At 44.7% G+C, this 20,730-nt stretch overlaps 1 protein-coding gene across 1 annotated transcript in view; it reads left to right on the top strand.

Annotated features, from left to right (window-relative positions):
• The window catches only part of dnah10 (dynein axonemal heavy chain 10), a 48,287-nt gene that overhangs the window by 3,284 nt on the left and 24,273 nt on the right, over positions 1 to 20,730 (top strand). The window contains exons 2-39 of the mRNA XM_055919913.1: positions 1,013 to 1,117; positions 1,280 to 1,416; positions 1,656 to 1,764; positions 1,904 to 2,019; positions 2,237 to 2,459; positions 2,690 to 2,847; positions 3,007 to 3,237; positions 3,449 to 3,639; positions 3,832 to 4,030; positions 4,236 to 4,430; positions 4,531 to 4,701; positions 4,944 to 5,120; positions 5,312 to 5,485; positions 5,664 to 5,830; positions 5,938 to 6,089; positions 6,211 to 6,375; positions 6,504 to 6,711; positions 6,864 to 7,020; positions 7,122 to 7,601; positions 8,880 to 9,038; positions 9,181 to 9,297; positions 9,414 to 9,516; positions 9,625 to 9,803; positions 13,774 to 13,985; positions 14,784 to 14,940; positions 15,104 to 15,337; positions 15,600 to 15,722; positions 15,832 to 16,065; positions 16,260 to 16,483; positions 16,602 to 16,871; positions 16,981 to 17,164; positions 17,279 to 17,413; positions 17,547 to 17,699; positions 17,934 to 18,122; positions 18,260 to 18,406; positions 18,698 to 18,889; positions 19,054 to 19,172; positions 19,296 to 19,454. Of these exons, the coding sequence (XP_055775888.1) occupies positions 1,013 to 1,117; positions 1,280 to 1,416; positions 1,656 to 1,764; positions 1,904 to 2,019; positions 2,237 to 2,459; positions 2,690 to 2,847; positions 3,007 to 3,237; positions 3,449 to 3,639; positions 3,832 to 4,030; positions 4,236 to 4,430; positions 4,531 to 4,701; positions 4,944 to 5,120; positions 5,312 to 5,485; positions 5,664 to 5,830; positions 5,938 to 6,089; positions 6,211 to 6,375; positions 6,504 to 6,711; positions 6,864 to 7,020; positions 7,122 to 7,601; positions 8,880 to 9,038; positions 9,181 to 9,297; positions 9,414 to 9,516; positions 9,625 to 9,803; positions 13,774 to 13,985; positions 14,784 to 14,940; positions 15,104 to 15,337; positions 15,600 to 15,722; positions 15,832 to 16,065; positions 16,260 to 16,483; positions 16,602 to 16,871; positions 16,981 to 17,164; positions 17,279 to 17,413; positions 17,547 to 17,699; positions 17,934 to 18,122; positions 18,260 to 18,406; positions 18,698 to 18,889; positions 19,054 to 19,172; positions 19,296 to 19,454 (6,805 nt within the window). The remainder of the gene's footprint in view (positions 1 to 1,012; positions 1,118 to 1,279; positions 1,417 to 1,655; positions 1,765 to 1,903; positions 2,020 to 2,236; positions 2,460 to 2,689; positions 2,848 to 3,006; positions 3,238 to 3,448; positions 3,640 to 3,831; positions 4,031 to 4,235; positions 4,431 to 4,530; positions 4,702 to 4,943; positions 5,121 to 5,311; positions 5,486 to 5,663; positions 5,831 to 5,937; positions 6,090 to 6,210; positions 6,376 to 6,503; positions 6,712 to 6,863; positions 7,021 to 7,121; positions 7,602 to 8,879; positions 9,039 to 9,180; positions 9,298 to 9,413; positions 9,517 to 9,624; positions 9,804 to 13,773; positions 13,986 to 14,783; positions 14,941 to 15,103; positions 15,338 to 15,599; positions 15,723 to 15,831; positions 16,066 to 16,259; positions 16,484 to 16,601; positions 16,872 to 16,980; positions 17,165 to 17,278; positions 17,414 to 17,546; positions 17,700 to 17,933; positions 18,123 to 18,259; positions 18,407 to 18,697; positions 18,890 to 19,053; positions 19,173 to 19,295; positions 19,455 to 20,730) is intronic.

Genomic DNA, 20,730 nt, shown 5'->3' with positions numbered 1-20,730 from the left:
TTGTTAATTACCCATTCTGACACTGACTGCAACACCTTGCTAAGAGTCTCAGTGCGCTCACCGGCTGTAGGTGCTGATGTGTAATGTGCAATCATCAGCATACATAGTGATTTTAGCTTCTTGTAAGACAAGTGGCAAATCATTTCTAAAAATAGAGAAGCGTAACGTCCCAAGGAAACTGCCCTGAGGGATACCACACTGTACATATCTGATGTTAGAGAAGCTTCCATTGAATATTACTCTCTGAGTTCTATTGGATAAGCAACTCTCCAACCATGTGATAGCAGGTGATGTAAAGCCATAACAAGTTAGTTTTTTCAAAAACAAATTATGATCAATAACATCAGAGGCTGCACTGAAATCTAACACTAGAGCTCCAACTACCATCTTATTTTACATTTATTTTAGCCAATCATCTGAGTCAGTGCCCTTCCCTATATGCATGCTGAAAGTCAGTAGTTAACTTGTTCTTTAAAAAATAGCATTGTATTTGTTCAAACACAATTCTCGCCATCAGTTTACTAAGAACAGGCAGCAAACTGATTGGTCGGTTGTTAGATCCAGCAAAGGGTGCTTTACTATTTTTAGGTAGTGCAATTACTTTAGCTTCCTTCCACGCCTGTGGACGCACACACTCCTTTAGGCTTTGGTTAAAGACATGGCAAATATGGTGTGGCAGATTTCAAGACTCCAGTAGGATACACTCTTCCGTTCGCCTACTAACTAATTGACATCTCCTCTGCCACTTATCGGTTTCCGGGTCACGGAGGAGAGAGGGTAGAATATGGAATTTTGCCCAAATGAGAAAAGACCTGTAATACTTCTGCTAGCAAAGCAGGCCCAAGCAGCCTAGTTAGCTACGTTTGCTAACCAACAACAGAGGTTTCTGATTTAAACCTAGCTACATGACCAAGAGTGACTGTGACAGCAAACAATGTTTTCAGTTGTTCAGCTAGTAATTACTATTATGTGTAACATTAAAATACTTTCTACTTCTGTTTTCTGATTAAAGATCCCTCGGAACTAGCTGAGAATGAGGATGTAGGCAGCCTGGCAGAGTCATCCAAACCCTCCTGTGACACACCTGCTTCTGAGAGAGACAAGTCCCCTGGAGATAGTCAGTACTACTAGTGTAGTATCTGCTTAGATACAATGTGACTGGTGGTGGTGTAGTGGTACACGTAATACATACAGTAGACCTATCCTTTGTCCTCCTATTATTGGATACAAGCTTTTACTGTCATTGCATATGTTGACACTTGTTTCTGTATGGCCACAGAAAAGAAAAAGGGGAGAGACTCAGAGGCCTCACGTATGTCAGATGCCCCAAAGACAGAGTCTACACACCCTGCAGATGACTCCCAGGCCCACGAAACTGAGGGCACCTCTGACTCAGAAGATGAGCCTCCCCTCACTGTAAGATTTACCCTCTGTGTGGGACTAAAGCCTCCCTTTCAAACATGATTCAAGGTGTTCTAAAATACATAGCACTTAATAGTAGTCTATTGTTTTTGAGGGCTAGGCTATAACAAGAATCTGGAATCTGGTCAAATAATATGATCTGTGTATTAGACATGAAGTGAAGGTCATATTAGTTGAGTGAGATGGAATCACATCTATCTTGTTATCTGTCTAATTGTGTGTTTTTGTCACAGAGGATTGAGGTTCGAGTCGTGTACCACATGGAGCTGCATGTAGCAGTAAATCATGTCCCAGAGAGGTTCATGAAATCCAACATCCTCTACTTTCTCAGGAACACTAAAGGTGGGTGAGAGAAGGGAACCAAAAGAAGACCCGTCTACTCACTGTGTTATTATTCGTGTGTCCCTAATTTGTCACAGAGAAAGCATTCAAGACAACCCTTTTTAATGATTCATTTATATATTCTTTCTTCTGTTTTTAGAAACCATCATTGAGCCCATTGACGTGAACGAGGCCAACAATCTAATGCCCAAACTGTTGGAGATTGGCATGCTGAATGGACACTCCCTACTGATGCTGAAGGACATGCTCAACCATGTGTGTAATAGACAAGGGATTCATACTCTACTTGAGACAAAATCTTCAAACTTGATGAACAAGATAGATAGGATATTCATGTTTATGACTCATGTATAATATGCACTCTTCTTTGCAAGTGGCCCATTAAAGCTCACTGCGTTCTGTTCTTAGTTGTTTCAGATGAGCCCTTTAAGTCTCAAGCCATCGTTAGCCTACTGTTTCTTGGTGATTCCAGGTGTACATTCCAATGCTGTCTGTCAACCAGCTGAAGCTGACTGATGGAGGCTACCAGCAGGGGGCAGCTGCCTCCCAGGATAAGGAGGCAACTGGTGATGGGAAGGGGGACAAGGATGAGAGGCCTGTGGAGTCTCGTGGGGTACTAATGATTCGTGATGAGTTACTTAACAGCACTCACAAGTTCCTGGGTCACATCGACAGGACTCTCCAGCAGCTGGAAGGTGTGTGTGTCTGTTTGTATATCATACCATCAAATAGTTCCTCCTCCCAGACAGGACCCAACCATCAACAGGGTCAGGAATTAGTTCAGCAGCTACCATGCTCTCTGTAAGCATGATGTGTGTGAATGCATGTATGCGTCATGTAACAAGTGCCCCGTTTTCTCTGGTGTTTTAAACTGTATCTGAAGGTTTATGTGGTAAATGATAATGCCGTGCCCTCTCCATTTCAGGTGAGATTAAGCTGCACATCCCTGAGTTGGACCTGGAGCCAGAGGTGGATGCGCTGCTGGCCACTCCAGAGGTGGTGGAAAAGCTGGAGCAGTGTGTGATGAACTGGCAGACTCAGATCACCATCGTCATTGAGGAGCAGCAGAAGAAGAAACCACAGGTGAGAGAGATGGTATAGGCTACTGGGCCCATTATTTGATGTATGCAAACCTTTTATGATTCAAAATGAAAATAAATGAGTAAAATTGTTGTTGTTTTTTTAGTAAAAATGTCTGGTTACTACTATTTCTCGTTGTTTTACACTCATTCCTATTCCCAGGTGCCAGGCCCCATGGCAGAGATAGATTTCTGGCGGGAGCGAACAGCCATTCTGAGTGCTCTGAGTGAGCAGCTCAAACTGCCTGTGGTGAAGAAGATCCTGGAGGTGATGACCAAAGCTGACCCGGTCACTGTCCAGAACCTGGACCTGACCGTGACCGAGCTCAGCAAGCTCCACGTGGAGTCTGTGGAGAATGTACGCTTCCTCAGCACACTGGAGAGACACTTCAAGGTGGGCTCATACTCCTGAAAAAGAGACCTTGTTCTCCCCAAACCTCACAATATGGCAGAAACATTCTATGTATTATTAAAAGATGTAGGTCTGACTATTCTGCTGCTGAAAGATGGAATAAGTTATTTTGATATGTCGTCCTTATATCCCGGAGGCGAAATTGTAAGCTCTTCTCCATGCCCCAACTTAGCATTTGTCTTGTGTATTCCAGAACCTGGCCACGGGGGCAGACTTTGGTGTGATCCTGGACACCATCCCTCTGATGATGAACGGCCTGCGCATGGTGTGGATAATCTCCAGCCACTACAACAAGGACGAACGCATGGTGCCCCTCATGGAGCGCATTGCCTGGGAGCTGTCTGAGCGTGTGGCTCGCGTCGTCAATGTCCGCATGCTCTTCAAGTGAGTTGACCCTGCCCTCTTACCTCTTCTCATGACTTCAACTAACTCCACACTTAGTTTTGAAATCCTAACTGTAATCCATAACCCTAAAAGTTTTTAAACGAAAGTCATGTTTTCTCATCCTCTCTTTACAATGACATGTACTGTATGTCGCTGTCTTGGCTTGAATCTTATATTCTTTGTAATGGACAGAGACAAGAGGGAGGTAGCAAAGGCCAAAGCTCAGGATGGAAAGCAGGTGCTAGACCAGTGGAAGGCTTGTTACTTTGAGGTGCGGGCCAGGATTGAGACATCAGGTAGAGACCCACGCTGGGAGTTTGACCGCAAAAAGCTATTTGAGAAGACCGACTATATGGCCTCCATCTGCCAGGACCTGTACAAAATTCTCCAGGTCAGTTCAACCTGCCTGAGTGACAAACACCTCAACATCCTCTCAATCTAACCTTAAACAGACCGATCACATGCATATCCTTTATTGATTCAATGACTAACCCACACCCTGTTTTCCCATGCGTTCTATGAATGCTCAAACTTTCTGAAAACCTATTGTAAGGCATTCACTTCTGGCTAAACACAATAGGAACATACTTTTGCAGATCTTGGAGGAGTTCTATAACATCTTTGGTCCAGAGCTGAAGGCAGTGACGGGGGATCCTAAGCGTATTGACGATGTGCTGCGCTGGGTAGACAGCCTGGTGGTGCCCATCAAGGAGCTCAGCTTCGACCCCTTCAACATCCGCAAGATGGGCAGCTGGAAGATGGTCATGCAGGACTTCAAGGCCAAGGTTCAGGTGGGAGCAGCAGGACATCCTGGTAGCAATTTTGGAATCCACATTCATTCATTCATCACCAAGTCATGATTCACTCCTCTCACCTTGTCTGTCTACCCAGGCTATCGAAGGAGAGGCCATCAACTTCATTGACCAGTCCTTCAAGACACTGCGCTCTGCGTCGGCAGCCTTCGACATGCTTCTGAAGTTCAAACACATCCGCTCCAGAGAGGCCATCAACAACCAGATGATGATGAAGTTCAACGACATCCTGGCCCAGTACTGCAAAGAGGTACCTTAGGAAACGGACATCAAAAGAACAGAAAAGAACACAAATGTGTTGATTGGATTGGTCTTGACATTAGCTCCAGGCTTATAATATATAATTGTATATTTTTCATATAATTTGTAGAGTTCAAAAGGTACTCGCACTCAAATCATATAATTTGTATACACAATGTGGCATCTGGATGGAGTCATGTTAATGGTGTGAGCTTTAGGAAAGCTTGGTCACTGTTGTGTGTTGTGGGATAGGTGGACATAATCAACGGGATATTTGTGAAGTGCAAGGACAACCCTCCTCTGAATAAGAACCAACCCCCAGTGGCTGGAGCCATCTACTGGGAGCGTTCTCTCTTCTACCACATCAAACACACCATCATCCGCTTCCTGGAGGTCACAGATATGCTGGAGAGTGAGTCAGGCAAAGCGGTGAGAGCACTGAGCAACTAACTAACTAATCAGAGTAATTGCTCCATGTTGTACATCACATGTATGTCTCCCAAATGGAAACCTATTCCCTGGTCAAAAGTAATGCACTACATAGGGAATAGGGTGCAATTTGGGATAAAAAAACCTTTGTCTGAAACAGGTTTTTTACAGCACCATCTTCTTCTCCTTAGGCCAAGGCCAGGTACCTGGAAGTGGGGATCTGTATGAAGGAGTATGAGCAGAAGAAGTATGAGCGCTGGCGTGACGAGACGGAACAAAGCCTGCCCCTGCTGATGAAGAGGACCCTGCTGGTCATGGTCAACAGCTCAGGGGTCGTCACCGGAGAACAGCCCCCTCTAGACATGGTACATAGTAACGCACCACTGGGCGGCTGGACCTAGGATGAAATACACCTTTCCTCACTAGCAAGGCTTTTATGAACAAGTCTATCCTGTAAACATCTTGTGAAGTTTCTTAACGTTGTCTCTTGGGTCATATGTCCCTTATGTTTTCTCATCTCTGCATACTTTCTTTCTTTCTCAGACTGGCCCAGCAACTGAGCGTGACATGGAGAGAGGGGTGCGTTACATGATGAATTTTGCCCCGGAGCTGAAGGAGATCATTTCAGAGACCAAGTACTTGGAACAATTGGGCTACTCTGTGCCTGAGCTTGCCCGTAATGTGGCTCTGCAGGAGGACAAATTCCTCAGGTGATATTTCCACACAACCAACACCGAGTGGCAACAGATGGAAACAGCTAAACCAGTTGGTGTACTCATCACAGTTGTCTTAACCTGCTTTAACACTGTTCTACTAGATATGTGGATGGGTTGAAGAACCTGGTGAACCGCTACCACTCTCTGATGGACTGTCTGAATGATGCAGAGTTCTTCCTACTGGCCGAGCAGATCCAGGAGCTGAGGAGAGTGATGCGCTCAGGATACAAGAGGCTCAACTGGAACGCCCTGGGTACATACGCACTGCTCTGATATAATGAAATAAATGTGCATTTGAAGTTTTCATTGTTTTTCGTTCCCCAATGTGAGTACATGTCACAATACTCAGAGGTATCTGTCCTTTCTGGTTTAAGGCATCTCTGAGTTCATCAACCGAGGCACCCAGGCTGCGTCTAAGTTTGAGTCGCTCGTCAATCAAATTCAGAAGAATGAGAGGGACATTGATGCCAAGTTGCAGTCCATTGAGACAGCCAACTTATTCAAATTTCCAGCCCCAGACAAATCTAATGACCTTCCAGGTAAACAGAATGTCAATACTATTTAGAATGACATTGGGTAAGCTAAAATATCACATAAAGTGGGAACGAGAGTCTGATAAACTGGCATTTTCAGTATTTTAGCCCGCCCTCACTGTAACTGGTTTTAGGAGTGAAAGAGTTCTGTGAGCTGATCGAGCGAGAGAGGGCGAAGGATTTGAATCTGTTGAGTAGGAAGTACACAGCCATTGGCCCCCTGCTCACCAAGATGGAGAGTCTGATCATGCAAACCAACAGTGGCAAAGCCAAGCGCATGGGCCAGTACTACACCTACTGGGAACGCAAGGTCTTCGACTCCCTCACCAAGATGGTGCTCAGGTGGGACATTTAGCATACCTCTTTCCAGGTGGCTTTAAGTACAGGCAAATACACATTGTGGTATTGTAAGCTATGGAAAAATTGGTAATGTTTCATGATTTGAGATGAAAGGTGTGGACATAACAGTGCATTATCTCTGTTCTCTCTTGTAGGAACATCCAGACTTTTAACCTGGCCATAATGGGCAACACCCCACTTTTCCAAATTGAAACCATCTTGTCTGCCCCTGAGATTGTGCTGCACCCCAAAAACAGTGAGGTGTACAAGCTCATCATGCAGTGTGTCAGAGACTGTGTAGAGAGCACCAAGGTAGGACACAACACCCTTCCCCTCCCCCATACCTGTTTACCAACATATAAGAAGACATCCCTGTGTAGTGTATGACTGGTGTGACTCTCTTTCCCCACTAGCGGTTTGTGCGCTGGATGCATGGCACCTGTATAGAGTGTCCTCCTCAGCGTGTTGATGGAGAGGATGAGTCGGTGGTGTTCAGTTTCTACAGCGAGGTGTGTCAGCAACCCCAGGTCAATGAAAGGGCCATGGCCGTCTCCCAGAATATCCAGCGCCTCCTTAGCGCCGTGGGACGCTACCTCAATCGCTGGAAGCGCTACCGGCCCCTCTGGAAGCTGGACAAGGCCATTGTCATGGAGAAGTTTGCCGCAAAGAGGCCCTCCTATGTCATGTATGACGAGAAGCTGCAGTTCTATGCCCGGGTCAGTGTAGAGGTGGCACTGCAGCCGCTGTTGAAGGATGAGCACATCATGAGGCTGAACCTGGAGCCTTTGGCCCGCACCGTGCAGGAGAACGCCCAGGCCTGGGTCAACTCTCTGGGCAGACTGCTCAACGAGTCAGCCCGAGAGGACCTGTTCAACCTGCGGGATGAGCTACTGGTACTGCATACTTATTATTCAGTCAACGTTCCTATCGGTCCTAGATTATGGCGACATCATCTACTGTATATGAACGCAGCTGCCACTTTATTATAGCTGTTAGAAGCAGTTTATCATAGCGCACTGCACTTTTTTACGGCAGACAGTTGTATTACAACTGTGCAGTGTTTGGTTTTCGCCAGACATAATTGGACCCATCTCGTCCAAAAAAGTTGATGAAAGTTTGCCAAAAAGCAACTGGAAGCATCTGGATGATCATCAACACTCTTGGAAGAATATTCTATGGACAGATGAGTCAAAAGTATAACTTTGTGGACGACATGGGTCCAATTATATCTGGCGAAAACCAAACACTGCATTCAACAGTAAGAACCTTATACCAACGGCCAAGCATGGTGGTGGTAGTGTGATGGTTTGAGGATGCTTTGCTGCCTCTGGACCTGGACAACTTGTCTTAATAGAAGGAACCATGAATTGTGCTCTGTATCAGAGAATTCTACAGGAAATGGCCAGGCCATCTGTCTGTGAGCTGAAGCTGAAGCACAGCTGGGTCATGCAGCAAGACAATGATCCCAAACACACAATCAAGTCCACATGAAAATGTCTAAAAAGCAACAAAAAAATAAGTTTTGGAATGGCCTAGTCAAAGTCCAGACCTAATCCCAATTAAGATGTTGTGGCAGGACTTGAAAAGAGCAGTTCCTGCTTGAAAACCAATAAATGATGCTGAGTTAAGGCAGTTCTGCATGCAAGAGTGGGCCAAAATTCCTCCACAGCAATGTGAGACTGATCAATATCTGCAGGAAGCATTTGGTTGCAGTCATAGCAACTAAAGGTGGCACAACCAGTTATTGAGTGTAAGGGGGTAATTACTTTTTCGCACAGGGGAATTGGGAGTTACATAACTTTAAATAAATAAAGTAAGTATCCATAAAATAAAATAAATGTCAACTCAAGTTCCGTTTATCTAATATTAGGTTTTGGTTGAAGATCTGATAACGTTCAGTATAAAAATAAATTGCAAAAATAGAGAACATCTGAAAGGGGGCAAATACTTTTTCACAGCAATGTATTTATATTTTGATGTGTGTATTTTCTGTAATTTCTGTAATTCAGGGCTCATTGGTAAAAGAGACCTTGGTCTCAGTATGACGCCCTGATAAAATAAAGGTTAAATAAAAAAGAAATGCATCATACTATGAATTGCTGCTATACTCTTCAACTCTATTCCTTACTAAGTAACCCCTCATGTTTGTGTATGATTGTATTGTTGAATAGCAACTGTCTGAGAACCTGAAGAGGAGCCCAAACACCCTGGAGGACCTGAAGTTTGTCCTGGGCACCATCTCAGACATCAGGGACATGTCTCTGGCTGTGGAGATGAGGTTCACTGACATCCAGGAGAGATACAGGACCCTGGGCATGTACAAAGTAGAGGTGAGGAACATACATTACTCGAGTGTCTGTATATTGTCTCTTCGTTATTTGTGTGTTTAGTGTAAGTCCGTATAGTTTTCTCTCTTGAGTTTATTGTGTTGCTGTCCCCTGTTTTGAGTGTGGATCCCTGTGTGTGTTGCAGGCCACGGAGGAGGAGCTGCAGTTGTCGGCTAGTATCGGCCGCCTGTGGAGTGATCTGTTTGAAGAATCCAGACTGGTGGACCGCAGCCTAGGACGGGTCAAGAAGACCTTCACTGAGGTGAGACAGACGCCACGACACCTCGACCAACACTAACTTTACCATCACAGTCTCACCTATATCTATCATTTTGATCCTCATCCCAAAATGTACATCCCCTCTCCCCTGTTTCACAGATTACCAAGGAGCAGATTGAGACGTATAAGCAGGAGCTGACCATCTTTGCAGAGAGCTTCAACATGCATGGACCTGGAGCTGTGGGAGACAACCTAGAGAAAGGTAAGTGTTGACCCCCTTCCCATCAGACTGTCCTAACAGCCCCATCACTGCTTACTGGGTGATTTAATGTTTTTCTACTGGACCTGTCTTTTCCCATTCTTTGTGTAGGAGTGACAGTGATGGGGACCTATGAGACAGAACTAGCCAAAATAGAGGCGGGACGTCAAGAGTTGGCCAATGCAGAGAAGCTCTTTGACCTGCCAATCACCATGTACACAGAGCTGCAAAATGTACAGAAGGAGATGAAGGGCCTGCGACAGATCTACGAGATCTACAAGTCTCAGAAGGTACGAGTTTGTGGGTTGAGTACAGTGTGTGTTTGTGTAGTAGAGAACACAATGGCGCCAAACTTGCAAGCATTTCATGTTAAACAGGTTCTCATGCACAAAATGTGTATCAACCAATTAAAATGGTTGATTTACTTGCATGTGACAGAAAGTCATATAGAGCCTCACAGTGGAAATAAAGACGAATATATTGATAAAAGTCACCTTGTGATTTACACGGTTATCAAAACGTCACGCCAGGGTAAGCCTACACAAATCACAGCCCTTATTTTAAGTGTTTCTAAAATCCCCTATGGGAAAAACTAATGGTGGAAAAACGATTGGAACCATTCCCTGTTTGACATCTAGGTTTTATGGGTATTATGACTCATATTGTGGTACTCTATAGTAGCTGGTCCCATCAGATAACATGGCACATGTTAGCCCTTTTCTAACCTCACCAGGTGGCATGGTTACATCGTGGCACAGCTTCTGCAGCCAATTAAAATCCTAGACGTAGTTGGACATGTTCCAACACTTGTTCATGGAAGCATCTTTAACATACCTCAGTCCAACAGCACTTTCTGATCTAAGCAACTAGGCTATCACGTGTCTTTGACTGACTGGTCAAATTGCTGTCTGTGTAAAATTCCTAGTCGAAGATTTTGGCAAGAGTTCGAATCTCACGTTAGTCACCCCCCCCCCCCCCCCTTTGAAATATAGATTTATATGTAGCCTATTGGGTTAGTGCGTGCATGGGTGTCAAACTCATTCCATTGTGGGCCGAGTGTCTGCAGGTTTTTGGTTTATCCTTTCAGTTGTTCCTTACTAATTAGTGATCTTATTTCATCAATCAAGTACAATTGTGGAGCGAAAACTCGCAGACACTCGACCCTCCGTGGAATGAGTTTGACACCTGTGGGTTAGTGTGTTGAAAAGGAACATTCATTCAATTTCAGCCTTGCACACAAACACACTGCTATTGCCTGCAAATCTGGTTGCATAGGATATCTTACATGGACGTGTACGCCTAAAAGTAGGCCGACATTTTACACGCATTTTTATAATCATCTGCTTTGTCTTAAGTGTTATTTCACTAGAGAAGGATGATCCAAAGTGGAACTACAGTCGTGACCAAAAGTTTTGAGAATGACACAAATATTAATTTTCACAAAGTCTGCTACCTCAGTTTGTATGATGGCAATTTGCATATACTCCAGAATGTTATGAAGAGTGATCAGATGAATTGCAATTAATTGCAAAGTCCCTCTTTGCCATGCAAATTAACTGAATCCCAAAAAACATTTCCACTGCATTTCAGCCCTGCCACAAAAGGACCAGCTGACATCATGTCAGTGATTCTCTCGTTAACACAGGTGTAAGTGTTGACGAGTACAAGGCTGGAGATCACTCTGTCATGCTGATTGAGTTCGAATAACAGACTGGAAGCTTCAAAAGGAGGAAGGTACTTGGAATCATTGTTCTTCCTCTGTCAATCATGGTTATCTGCAAGGAATCACGTGCCCTCATCATTGCTTTGCACAAACAGGGCTTCACAGGCAAGGATATTGCTTCCAGTAAGATTGCACCTAAATCAACCATTTATCGGATCATCAAAAACTTCAAGGAGAGCGGTTCAATTGTGAGGCGAAGACTTTTGGAGGATGGCCTGGTGTCAAGAAGGGCAGCAAAAAAGCTACTTCTCTCCAGGAAAAACATCAGGGACATACTGATATTCTGCAAAAGGTACAGGGAATGGACTGCTGAGGACTGGGGTAAAGTCATTTTTCTCTGATGAATCTCCTTTCCGATTGTTTGGGGCATCCGGAAAAAAGCTTGTCCTGAGAAGACAAGGTGAGCGCTACCATCAGTCTTGTGTCATGCCAACTGTAAAGCATCCTGAGACCATTCATGTGTGGGGTTGCTTCTCAGCCAAGGGAGTGGGCTCACTCACAATTTTGCCTAAGAACACAGCCATGAATAAAGAATGGTACCAGCACATCCTCCGAGAGCAACTTCTCCCAACCATCCAGGAACAGTTTGGTGACGAACAATGCCTTTTCCAGCATGATGGAGCACCTTGCCATAAGGCAAAAGTGATAGCTAAGTGGCTCGGGGAACAAAACATCAATATTTTGGGTCTATGGCCAGGAAACTCCCCAGACCTTAATCTCATTGAGCACTTGTGGTCAATCCTCAAGAGGTGGGTGGACAAACAAAAACCCACAAATTCTGACAAACTCCAAGCATTGATTATGCAAGAATGGGCTGCCATAAGTCAGGATGTGGCCCAGAAGTGAATTGACAGCATGCCAGGGTGGATTGCAGAGGTCTTGAAAAAGAAGGGTCAACACTGCAAATTTTTGACTCTTTGCATCAACTTCATGTAATTGTCAATAAAAGCCTTTGACACTTATGAAATGTTTGTAATTATACTTCAGTATTCCATAGTAACATCTGACAAAAATATCTAAAGACACTGAAGCAGCAAACTTTGTCGAAATTAATATTTGTGTCATTCTCAAAACTTTTGGCCACGACTGTACAGTAGAAATAGTTTGCACTCTTATCATCCTACAGGTGGCAGTATTGCATCTTAAATCAACTCTAAATGTAGTAAGACACTTGGCTGTCATTAGTATTTTCTCATGTATGCTATACTTACATGCAGGCCTACAATGTTTTATAATTTTGCACTATTATAATAACCCCCTTTGTCACATGTCTTTTGAATCGAACTTCAAGGACCAACATTGAACAGATTTTTCCTTAACAAAAATGCTTCATGTGAGGATGGCTCGAACCCATTGTTAAAAAGCACTATCAATTATGAGTCAACCACTTTAGTAGTGGGTTCCACCTAGAAGTGATGAGACCTGCGATTTGACAAATATATAAGGCTCTTTGTTTTTTTAACGATGTATAATAAGCTTTCTTGTAAGGACCTCATTTATCTTTTTTTCCATTGATGGGTTCTGACTTCTAAACTTGAAATATTGTTAAACATCAGGTATCCTATGGCAAGGAGAAGGGCCACAGTATGGTTGTTACACACACCAGAAGTTAATGGTTATCTGTAGGAGGAATGTATATGGTGGAGTCAATTAAGGTTGGATATGAGCCAGGGGATTGGAATCTTACTGTGTGAGGAAAAGAAATCACATGGTTGCGGTCCCTGATAAGGGTGTAGAGCTGTGGATTAGTGAGGAATGGGGGTCGAGGTCACGTCAGCTAACAGTAAGGGAGAAGGAACAGTTTATTAACCACATCACTTAACTTCCTGCCTCGCAATAAAGATGTAATGTTTAGAGGGAAGGAGGAGTTCACCTAAATTGGAGTATATATATTTGTGCTGGTGGGAACATGTCTTTGTCTGTTCAGCTGTCTGACCCTTTGGGTGAATTAACTTGGTTTGAGCTCTTTATAGTTGTCTGTCAGTTTTTACCCTGTTATTTAGAACCTAACACCATAAAAGCACATGGATGTGAGTGAAATTGTCATATATGCGAAAACAGGAAAATGTTGTCTAACGTTAGTAGTAGATAGTAGCTTAGTCAAGAATGCATTAGTGCAATATTGGCACACAACATTTTGTTACAGACCAATGAAACAAGTAAACCTTGAATTTGTAGGTTTAACATATCCTTCTAGTGGGCAGGATCGACCAATTTTAAGAAATGCCATTTGTTGGTGGATAGAAAATCTAAGATCATTGATAGGCTGAAGCAGAAGTTGTGCTAGGATATAATCACTTCCACCTGGTGAAGTTAGCATAGGGCTAACTTGTACCATGTTGTCTGATGGGACAAGCTACAATTTAACGTCGGTCATATGCTAGTAAATCAACTATTTTAATTGGCTGATATGCATTTTGTGCGTGAGAACCTGTTTAACTTTAAATGCGTGCTTATGTTTGCAAGTATGGACCCAATGTTTTCTAGAGTTCTGTGTGCATTGCCTTTATGTGTGTTGCCTCATGTGTGTCTTTCAGGCAGCTAAGACGGAGTGGTCCCAGACTCTGTGGGTGAACCTGAACATCCAGCTGCTGCAGGAGGGCGTTGAGAGCTTCATTAAGAGTCTGAGGAAGCTGCCTAAAGATGTGCGGGCCCTGCCTGTGTCCTTCTTCCTAGAGGGACGCATGAAGGAGTTCAAGGAGTCCCTGCCTCTCCTTCTGGACCTGAAGAACGAGGCCCTCAGAGACAGGTACGCCTAATCACCTATGGATGTGGACTTAGAGAGTAGGATGTTTAGGTGACAGAACCTGATATCAACACACAGGCCCTATAACAATCGCATGACTGTAGTGGGAAGTAATATTTGATATGTGTATATACAGGATATTATATATACATCACATCAGACTCATAATAAGACTATGCAATTAGCCAATTAAAATGTTTATCTGACTCCATAAAGATAATTAAAATATACTTGCAAGCATTAGGCAATGAGTTGACGTTGACTCGCAAGAATTGGTCTGAGAATTGTCTATATCAAAGGCAGATATTTAATTAAAATTGTACAATGAATGGATTCACATACAAAGCATAAAGCGTAAGTTATAAAACATTAACAAGCATTACAAAGCATACTTCTAGGCATATACTGTAGAGCCTAAGGTTAACTTATAAGACAAAGCATGAACAAAGGGATGCCTAGAAGCCAAGGAAATGAGAATTGATCATACAACCTTCCTCCATGGACTGTATAAAGGAGAAGAGCGAGAACAAAGGCATTTAATTCCATTTATAACATCTGAAAGTGTACATTTCAACCTAAAACCAAGGGGGAAGGGCTAACTAGTCTTTGAGCATTGTCCTTTGTGCTTTCCTTGTGTCCCTGGACCATTTGCCATGCAACTCCAGGTGTCAGAGAGCACATAAATGAAGGCCAACAAAATACCTCCTGAAAAAACTACAGACAAATGAAGTGAATGTGGTTTTAATGTATTTATTTATACAGAGAGTATGTGAATGTGTGTTTGTCCTTGATCCCCCTCAGACACTGGAGGGAGCTGATGCAGAGGACTAACACCAGCTTTGAGATGAATCCAGACACCTTCACTCTAGAGAACATGTTCGCCATGGAGCTGAACAAGTATGGCAATGTCATCGGTGAGATTGTCACCTCAGCTGTCAAAGAGCTCAGCATTGAGAAGGCAAGCAACCCCTTTAGGACTTTTATTTCATCACACAAAGCTGTAATTGTACAATTCTCTTTGCTGTGTGTTCAACATTGTATGGTCAGTATCACTAACTAAACATTGAGTTTATATGTCATTTACATTTAGATAATGGGTATCTGTGTGTGTGTGTGTACAGGGAGTGAAGGAGGTGGTGGAGACCTGGGAGAATATGAAGTTTAGTGTGCAGCGCTACTTCAAAGGCACCCAGGAACGTGGCTCTATCCTGGGGGTGGTGGACGAGATTCTGCAGAACCTGGATGACAACGCCATGAACCTTCAGAGTATGGCAGGCAGCCGCTTTGTAGGGCCCTTCCTGGCCACCGTACAACAGTGGGAGAAGAGCCTGTCCCTCATCAGCGAAGTCATAGAGGTCAGTCAATGGGTGCATCCCAAATAGCACCCTATTCCCTATATAGTGCACTACTTTTTACCAGGGCCCATGGTGCACTATGTAGGGAATAAGGTGCCCTTTGGGACATAGCCAGTGACCTTTGGGTCCTAATTCACAGAAGAGTTCAAATACTGTTGCGTACAACTCTCATCACAAGCTCATTGTCCTTTGAAACCATCGTTGAGTATAATGGTAACCACCCATACAGGATCTGTGCTGAAATTATATGGCATCCCCTAAGGTTTGGATGCTGGTGCAGCGGAAGTGGATGTACCTAGAGAGCATCTTCATTGGAGGGGATATCCGCTCTCAGTTACCTGAGGAAGCCAAGAAATTCGACAACATTGACAAAATGTTCAAAAAGGTGATTGACTTGACTCCCACTTCTATTAGAACATAATTAAACACAACACGTAATGCTTTTAGACGGTATTGTCTTACCTAGTTTTGTGTGCTTGCATGGTCTGCTCTAGATTATGACAGATACAGTGAAGGACCCGGGAATTAAGAGGTGCTGTCTGGTGCCCAACCGGCTAACTGACCTGCAGAGTCTGAGTGATGGTTTGGAGCGCTGCCAGAAGAGTCTCAACGACTACCTGGACTCCAAACGTAACGCCTTCCCTCGCTTCTTCTTCATCTCAGACGACGAGCTGCTCAGCATTCTGGGTAGCAGCGACCCTGTCTGCGTCCAGGAGCACATAATAAAGGTACCTTAGCATGTCACTACAGGCCAGAGATAGTTATCTTCAGGTGATCAAAGGTGTAGTCATCTTTGTGGCTTTTCTTGCTCACGATTTTAAGCACGGGTGCTTGTAGACCTGCTCTTTTCCTTGTTAAAAGTTGGTTCCTAAATTGTGTGGAGTTAACGTTGCCTTTTCTCTCCCTTTTTCCTCCCACCCAGATGTATGACAACATAGCGTCTCTGCGGTTTGACGTGGGGGGTAACGGGGAGACGGTGGCTGGGGCCCTGGTGTCTGCGGAGGGAGAGGTGATGGACCTGAAGCGGCCGGTGCCAGCTGAGGGCCGGGTGGAGGACTGGATGACTGGAGTACTGCTGGAGATGAGGAGGACCAACAGACTCATCACCAAGGAAGCCATCTTCCGCTACTGTGAAGACAGGGGCAGGTTAGTGTGTTTCAGAAACACACAGACCTACTCCTGTCTTCAAAGTAAAACTTTGTCTGTGTGTAAGATGCCAGTGAAATATTCAGCAGCACCAGTCCATAGTGTGTGTTTCCCTCAGGATTGACTGGATGTTGCTGTACCAGGGGATGGTGGTGCTGGCTGGGAACCAGGTGTGGTGGACCTGGGAGGTGGAGGACGTCTTCCAGAAGGTGAAGAAGGGAGACAAGCAAGCGCTGAAGAACTACGCCAAGAAGATGCACCAGCAAATAGACGAGCTGGTCACACGCATCACTCAGCCCATGAAGAAGAACGACCGTAGCAAGATCAACACTGTCCTCATCATCGACGTCCATGCCAGGGACATTGTGGACAACTTTGTCCGGGACAGGTAGGGAACAACATAGTGCTTTGTTATTACACTTACTCTATTGCATGTAGTGACATATGACTTCAGATGAAAACTAGATTATGTTTCTCCTCATTTCTCTCTCATGCAGTATAATGGATGCCCGTGAGTTTGAGTGGGAGAGCCAGCTGAGGTTCTACTGGGACCGGGAGCCCGATGATCTGTTTGTGCGCCAGTGCAGTGCTGCTTTCTCATATGGTTATGAGTACATGGGACTGAATGGTCGTCTGGTCATCACCCCGCTGACTGACCGCATCTACCTCACCCTCACACAAGTACAATACCTGAACCTCAGAAAGCTTTGTCAGTCTGTATTTATACACTGTTGAATGATGAAGGTGAATGATTTTGTCTAACTGTAACTACCACTGTGTTTCTGCTTGCTTCAGGCCCTGTCCATGTACCTGGGTGGAGCCCCCGCAGGGCCGGCTGGAACGGGGAAGACAGAGTCCACCAAGGACCTGGCCAAGGCTCTGGGCCTCCTGTGTGTGGTCACCAACTGTGGAGAGGGCATGGACTACATGGTGACGCCCCTCACGCCAAAATGAAAGCTTTATTTCCTCTATTGTAGTCCACATGAATAGTTTCTTTATTTAACTCATGTATTAATTTATCATGCTTCTCCTCTCCTCTGTCTTCCCCCTCCTCTGTTTCCAGGCTGTGGGGAAGATCTTGTCTGGCCTGGCTCAGTGTGGTGCCTGGGGCTGCTTTGATGAGTTCAACCGCATCGATGCCTCTGTGCTGTCTGTCATCTCCTCCCAGATCCAGACCATCCGCAACGCTCTCATCCTGCACCTCAAGAGGTTCCATGTAAGTTATTATGACACACAGTCATCTCTTAGATGTCTGGAGACTGCCTGGACAGTTCTGGATTGAGAGAGGGTGATACTAAAACCTTGCAATTTGAGTAGGTAATCACAAAATATTGCTACAGAACATTATAGCAAGGTAATAACAGTTTTAGGATGTTTTCCCTCAAGACTGTTGGTGACATTGACTCAGGACGATTTTAACTCAGTACCCTCTATGTGTTGTGGGTGTCAGTTTGAGGGCCAGGAGATCAGCATGGACGACCGCATGGGCATATTCATTACTATGAACCCTGGCTACGCTGGACGCACAGAGCTGCCTGAGTCAGTCAAAGCCCTGTTCAGACCTGTGGTGGTCATCGTCCCTGACCTGCAGATGATTTGTGAGATCATGCTCTTCTCAGAGGGATTCCTCTTGGCTAAGGTGAGCAGCACATCCTCTCATCAACACACACACACACACACACACACACAAAAACCCACTTACAATATTATAGATAAGTGTTGTCTGACATTGTTAGACGCACACTCACTCAGTTAGTCATCTTCCTTTTAATGTAGATTCTGGCCAAGAAGATGACGGTGCTGTACAAGTTGGCCAGGGAGCAGCTGTCTAAGCAGTTCCACTATGACTTTGGCCTGCGGGCTCTGAAATCTGTGTTAGTAATGGCTGGAGAACTGAAGAGAGGCTCACCAGACCTCAATGAGGTAAAGCCCTGTGAAATTATGCAAAGTCCACTGTGATACGATTCCTATGTGTTGTACTTACAGTAAGGAGACAAAGAGAGCATTTATGATTTTCTGGAAGTTTTGGGTGGTTTTATTTCATTGCCCTTGAAGACATTTTTTTATATATTTTTTTTTTTTATGTCTTCAAGGGCAATGAAATAAAACCACCCAATCACTCTCTTTCTCTATCCCTCTGTTTTTTTTTCATTCTCTCTCCCGTTCTCCTTCCTCACCTACTCCTCACCCACTCTCTCCATTTTTCTCTCTCAGGATGTGGTGTTGATGCGTGCCCTGCGGGACATGAACCTGCCTAAGTTTGTGTTTGAGGATGTGCCTCTGTTCCTGGGGCTGATCTCAGACCTGTTCCCAGGGCTTGACTGCCCCCGTGTGTGCTACCCCAGCTTCAATGATGCTGTGGAGCAGACCCTGATGGAGAACAAATACCTCATCCTGTCCAACCAGGTGCCCTGGCTACCCTTCTCTGTCTAAACTTTAAATCTCAGGGCATAGGCAACTTTGTGAAAATGTCCATCTGCATTGAAATATGACAAATTATTATTTCTACACATGAAAGTGAAGATGTTGATAAGTCCCTGTTTCTAATGCTGAGTGTCTGTGGTGTTTAGGTGGACAAGGTGGTGCAGATGTATGAGACCATGATGACCAGACACACCACTATGGTGGTGGGCCCCACAGGTGGAGGCAAGTCAGTGGTCATCAGCACTCTGTGCCAGGCCCAGACCAGGTCAGTGCCTCTCAGACCATTGTGACAGCTGGCATCACAACAGCCTTGCTTCTCAAAGCGTTCAACGGAGAGTGTTTTTAGGAATAGTAGCCCTCATAATTGTGGTTGTTTTCATGCCTACAGGTTAGGCTTGGTGACCAAGCTTTACTGCCTGAACCCTAAAGCCATGAGTGTCATCGAGGTGTACGGCATTCTGGACCCTGTCACCCGTGACTGGACTGATGGGATACTGTCCAACATCTTCAGAGACATCAACAAGCCCACTGACAAAAAGGAGAGGAGGTAAAGACCATGTCACTGCCATTCCCTTGTAGAATTCAACCTGACGTTTCTAGGTATTTTATATCCAATGCTAAACTTTAGACCCAAACTGTTATAGACCTATATGCATCCTGCCCTGCCTTTCTAAAATCTTCGAAAGCCAAGTTAACAAACAGATCACCGACCATTTCGAATCCCACCGTACCTTCTCCACTATGCAATCAGGCTTCCGGGCCTGTTGTCCGGACCTCTGGCAATCTCTATGGAGGTGCCACAGGGTTCAATTCTCGGTCAGACTCTTTTCTCTGTATATATCAAGGATGTCACTCTTGCTGCTGGTGACTCTCTGATCCACCTCTACGCAGATGACACCATTCTGTATACATCTGGCCCTTCTTTGGACACCGTGCTAACAAACCTCCAAACGAGCTTCAATGCCATACAACACTCCTTCCGAGGCCTCAACCGCTTTTAAATGCAAGTAAAACTAAGTGCATGCTCTTCAGCCGATTGCTGTCCGCACCCTCCCGCCCGACTAGCATCACTACTCTGGACGGTTTTGACTTAGAATATGTGGACAACTACAAATACCTAGGTGTCTGGTTAGACTGTAAACTCTCCTTCCAGACGCACATTAAGCATCTCCAATCCAAAATTAAATCAAGAATTGGCTTCCTATTTCGCAACACAGCCTCCTTCACTCATGCTGCCAAACATACCCTCATAAAACTGACTATCCTACCGATCCTTGACTTCGACGATGTCATTTACAAAATATCCTCCAACACTCTACTCAGCAAACTGGATGCGGTCTATCACAGTGCCATCCGTTTTGTCACCAAAGCCCCATATACTACCCACCACTGCGACCTGTATGCTCTCGTTGGCTCGCCCTCACTACATATTCGTCGCCAAACCCATTGGCTTCAGGTCATCTATAAGTCTATGCTTGGTAAAGCCCCGCTTTATCTCAGCTCACTGGTCACCATAGCAACACCCACCCGTAGCACGCACTCCAGCAGGTATATTTCACTGGTCACCCCCAAAACCAACACTTCCTTTGGCCTCCTTTCCTTCCAGTTCTCTGCTGCCAGTGACTGGAACGAATTACAAAAATCACTGAAGCTGGAGTCTTATATCTCCCTCTCTAACTTTAAGCATCAGCTGTCAGAGCAGCTTACCGATCACTGTACCTGTACACAGCCCATCTGTAAATAGCACACCCGACTACCTCATCTCCATATTGTTACTTATCTTCTTGCTCTTTTGCACCCCAGTATCTCTACTTGCACATCAT

This window comes from Salvelinus fontinalis, chromosome 4 (assembly GCF_029448725.1).
Source record: "Salvelinus fontinalis isolate EN_2023a chromosome 4, ASM2944872v1, whole genome shotgun sequence".
Classification (NCBI taxonomy): domain Eukaryota; kingdom Metazoa; phylum Chordata; class Actinopteri; order Salmoniformes; family Salmonidae; genus Salvelinus; species Salvelinus fontinalis.
Note: the sequence above shows the minus strand (reverse complement) of the source record. Positions and strands in the feature narration are given on the sequence as shown.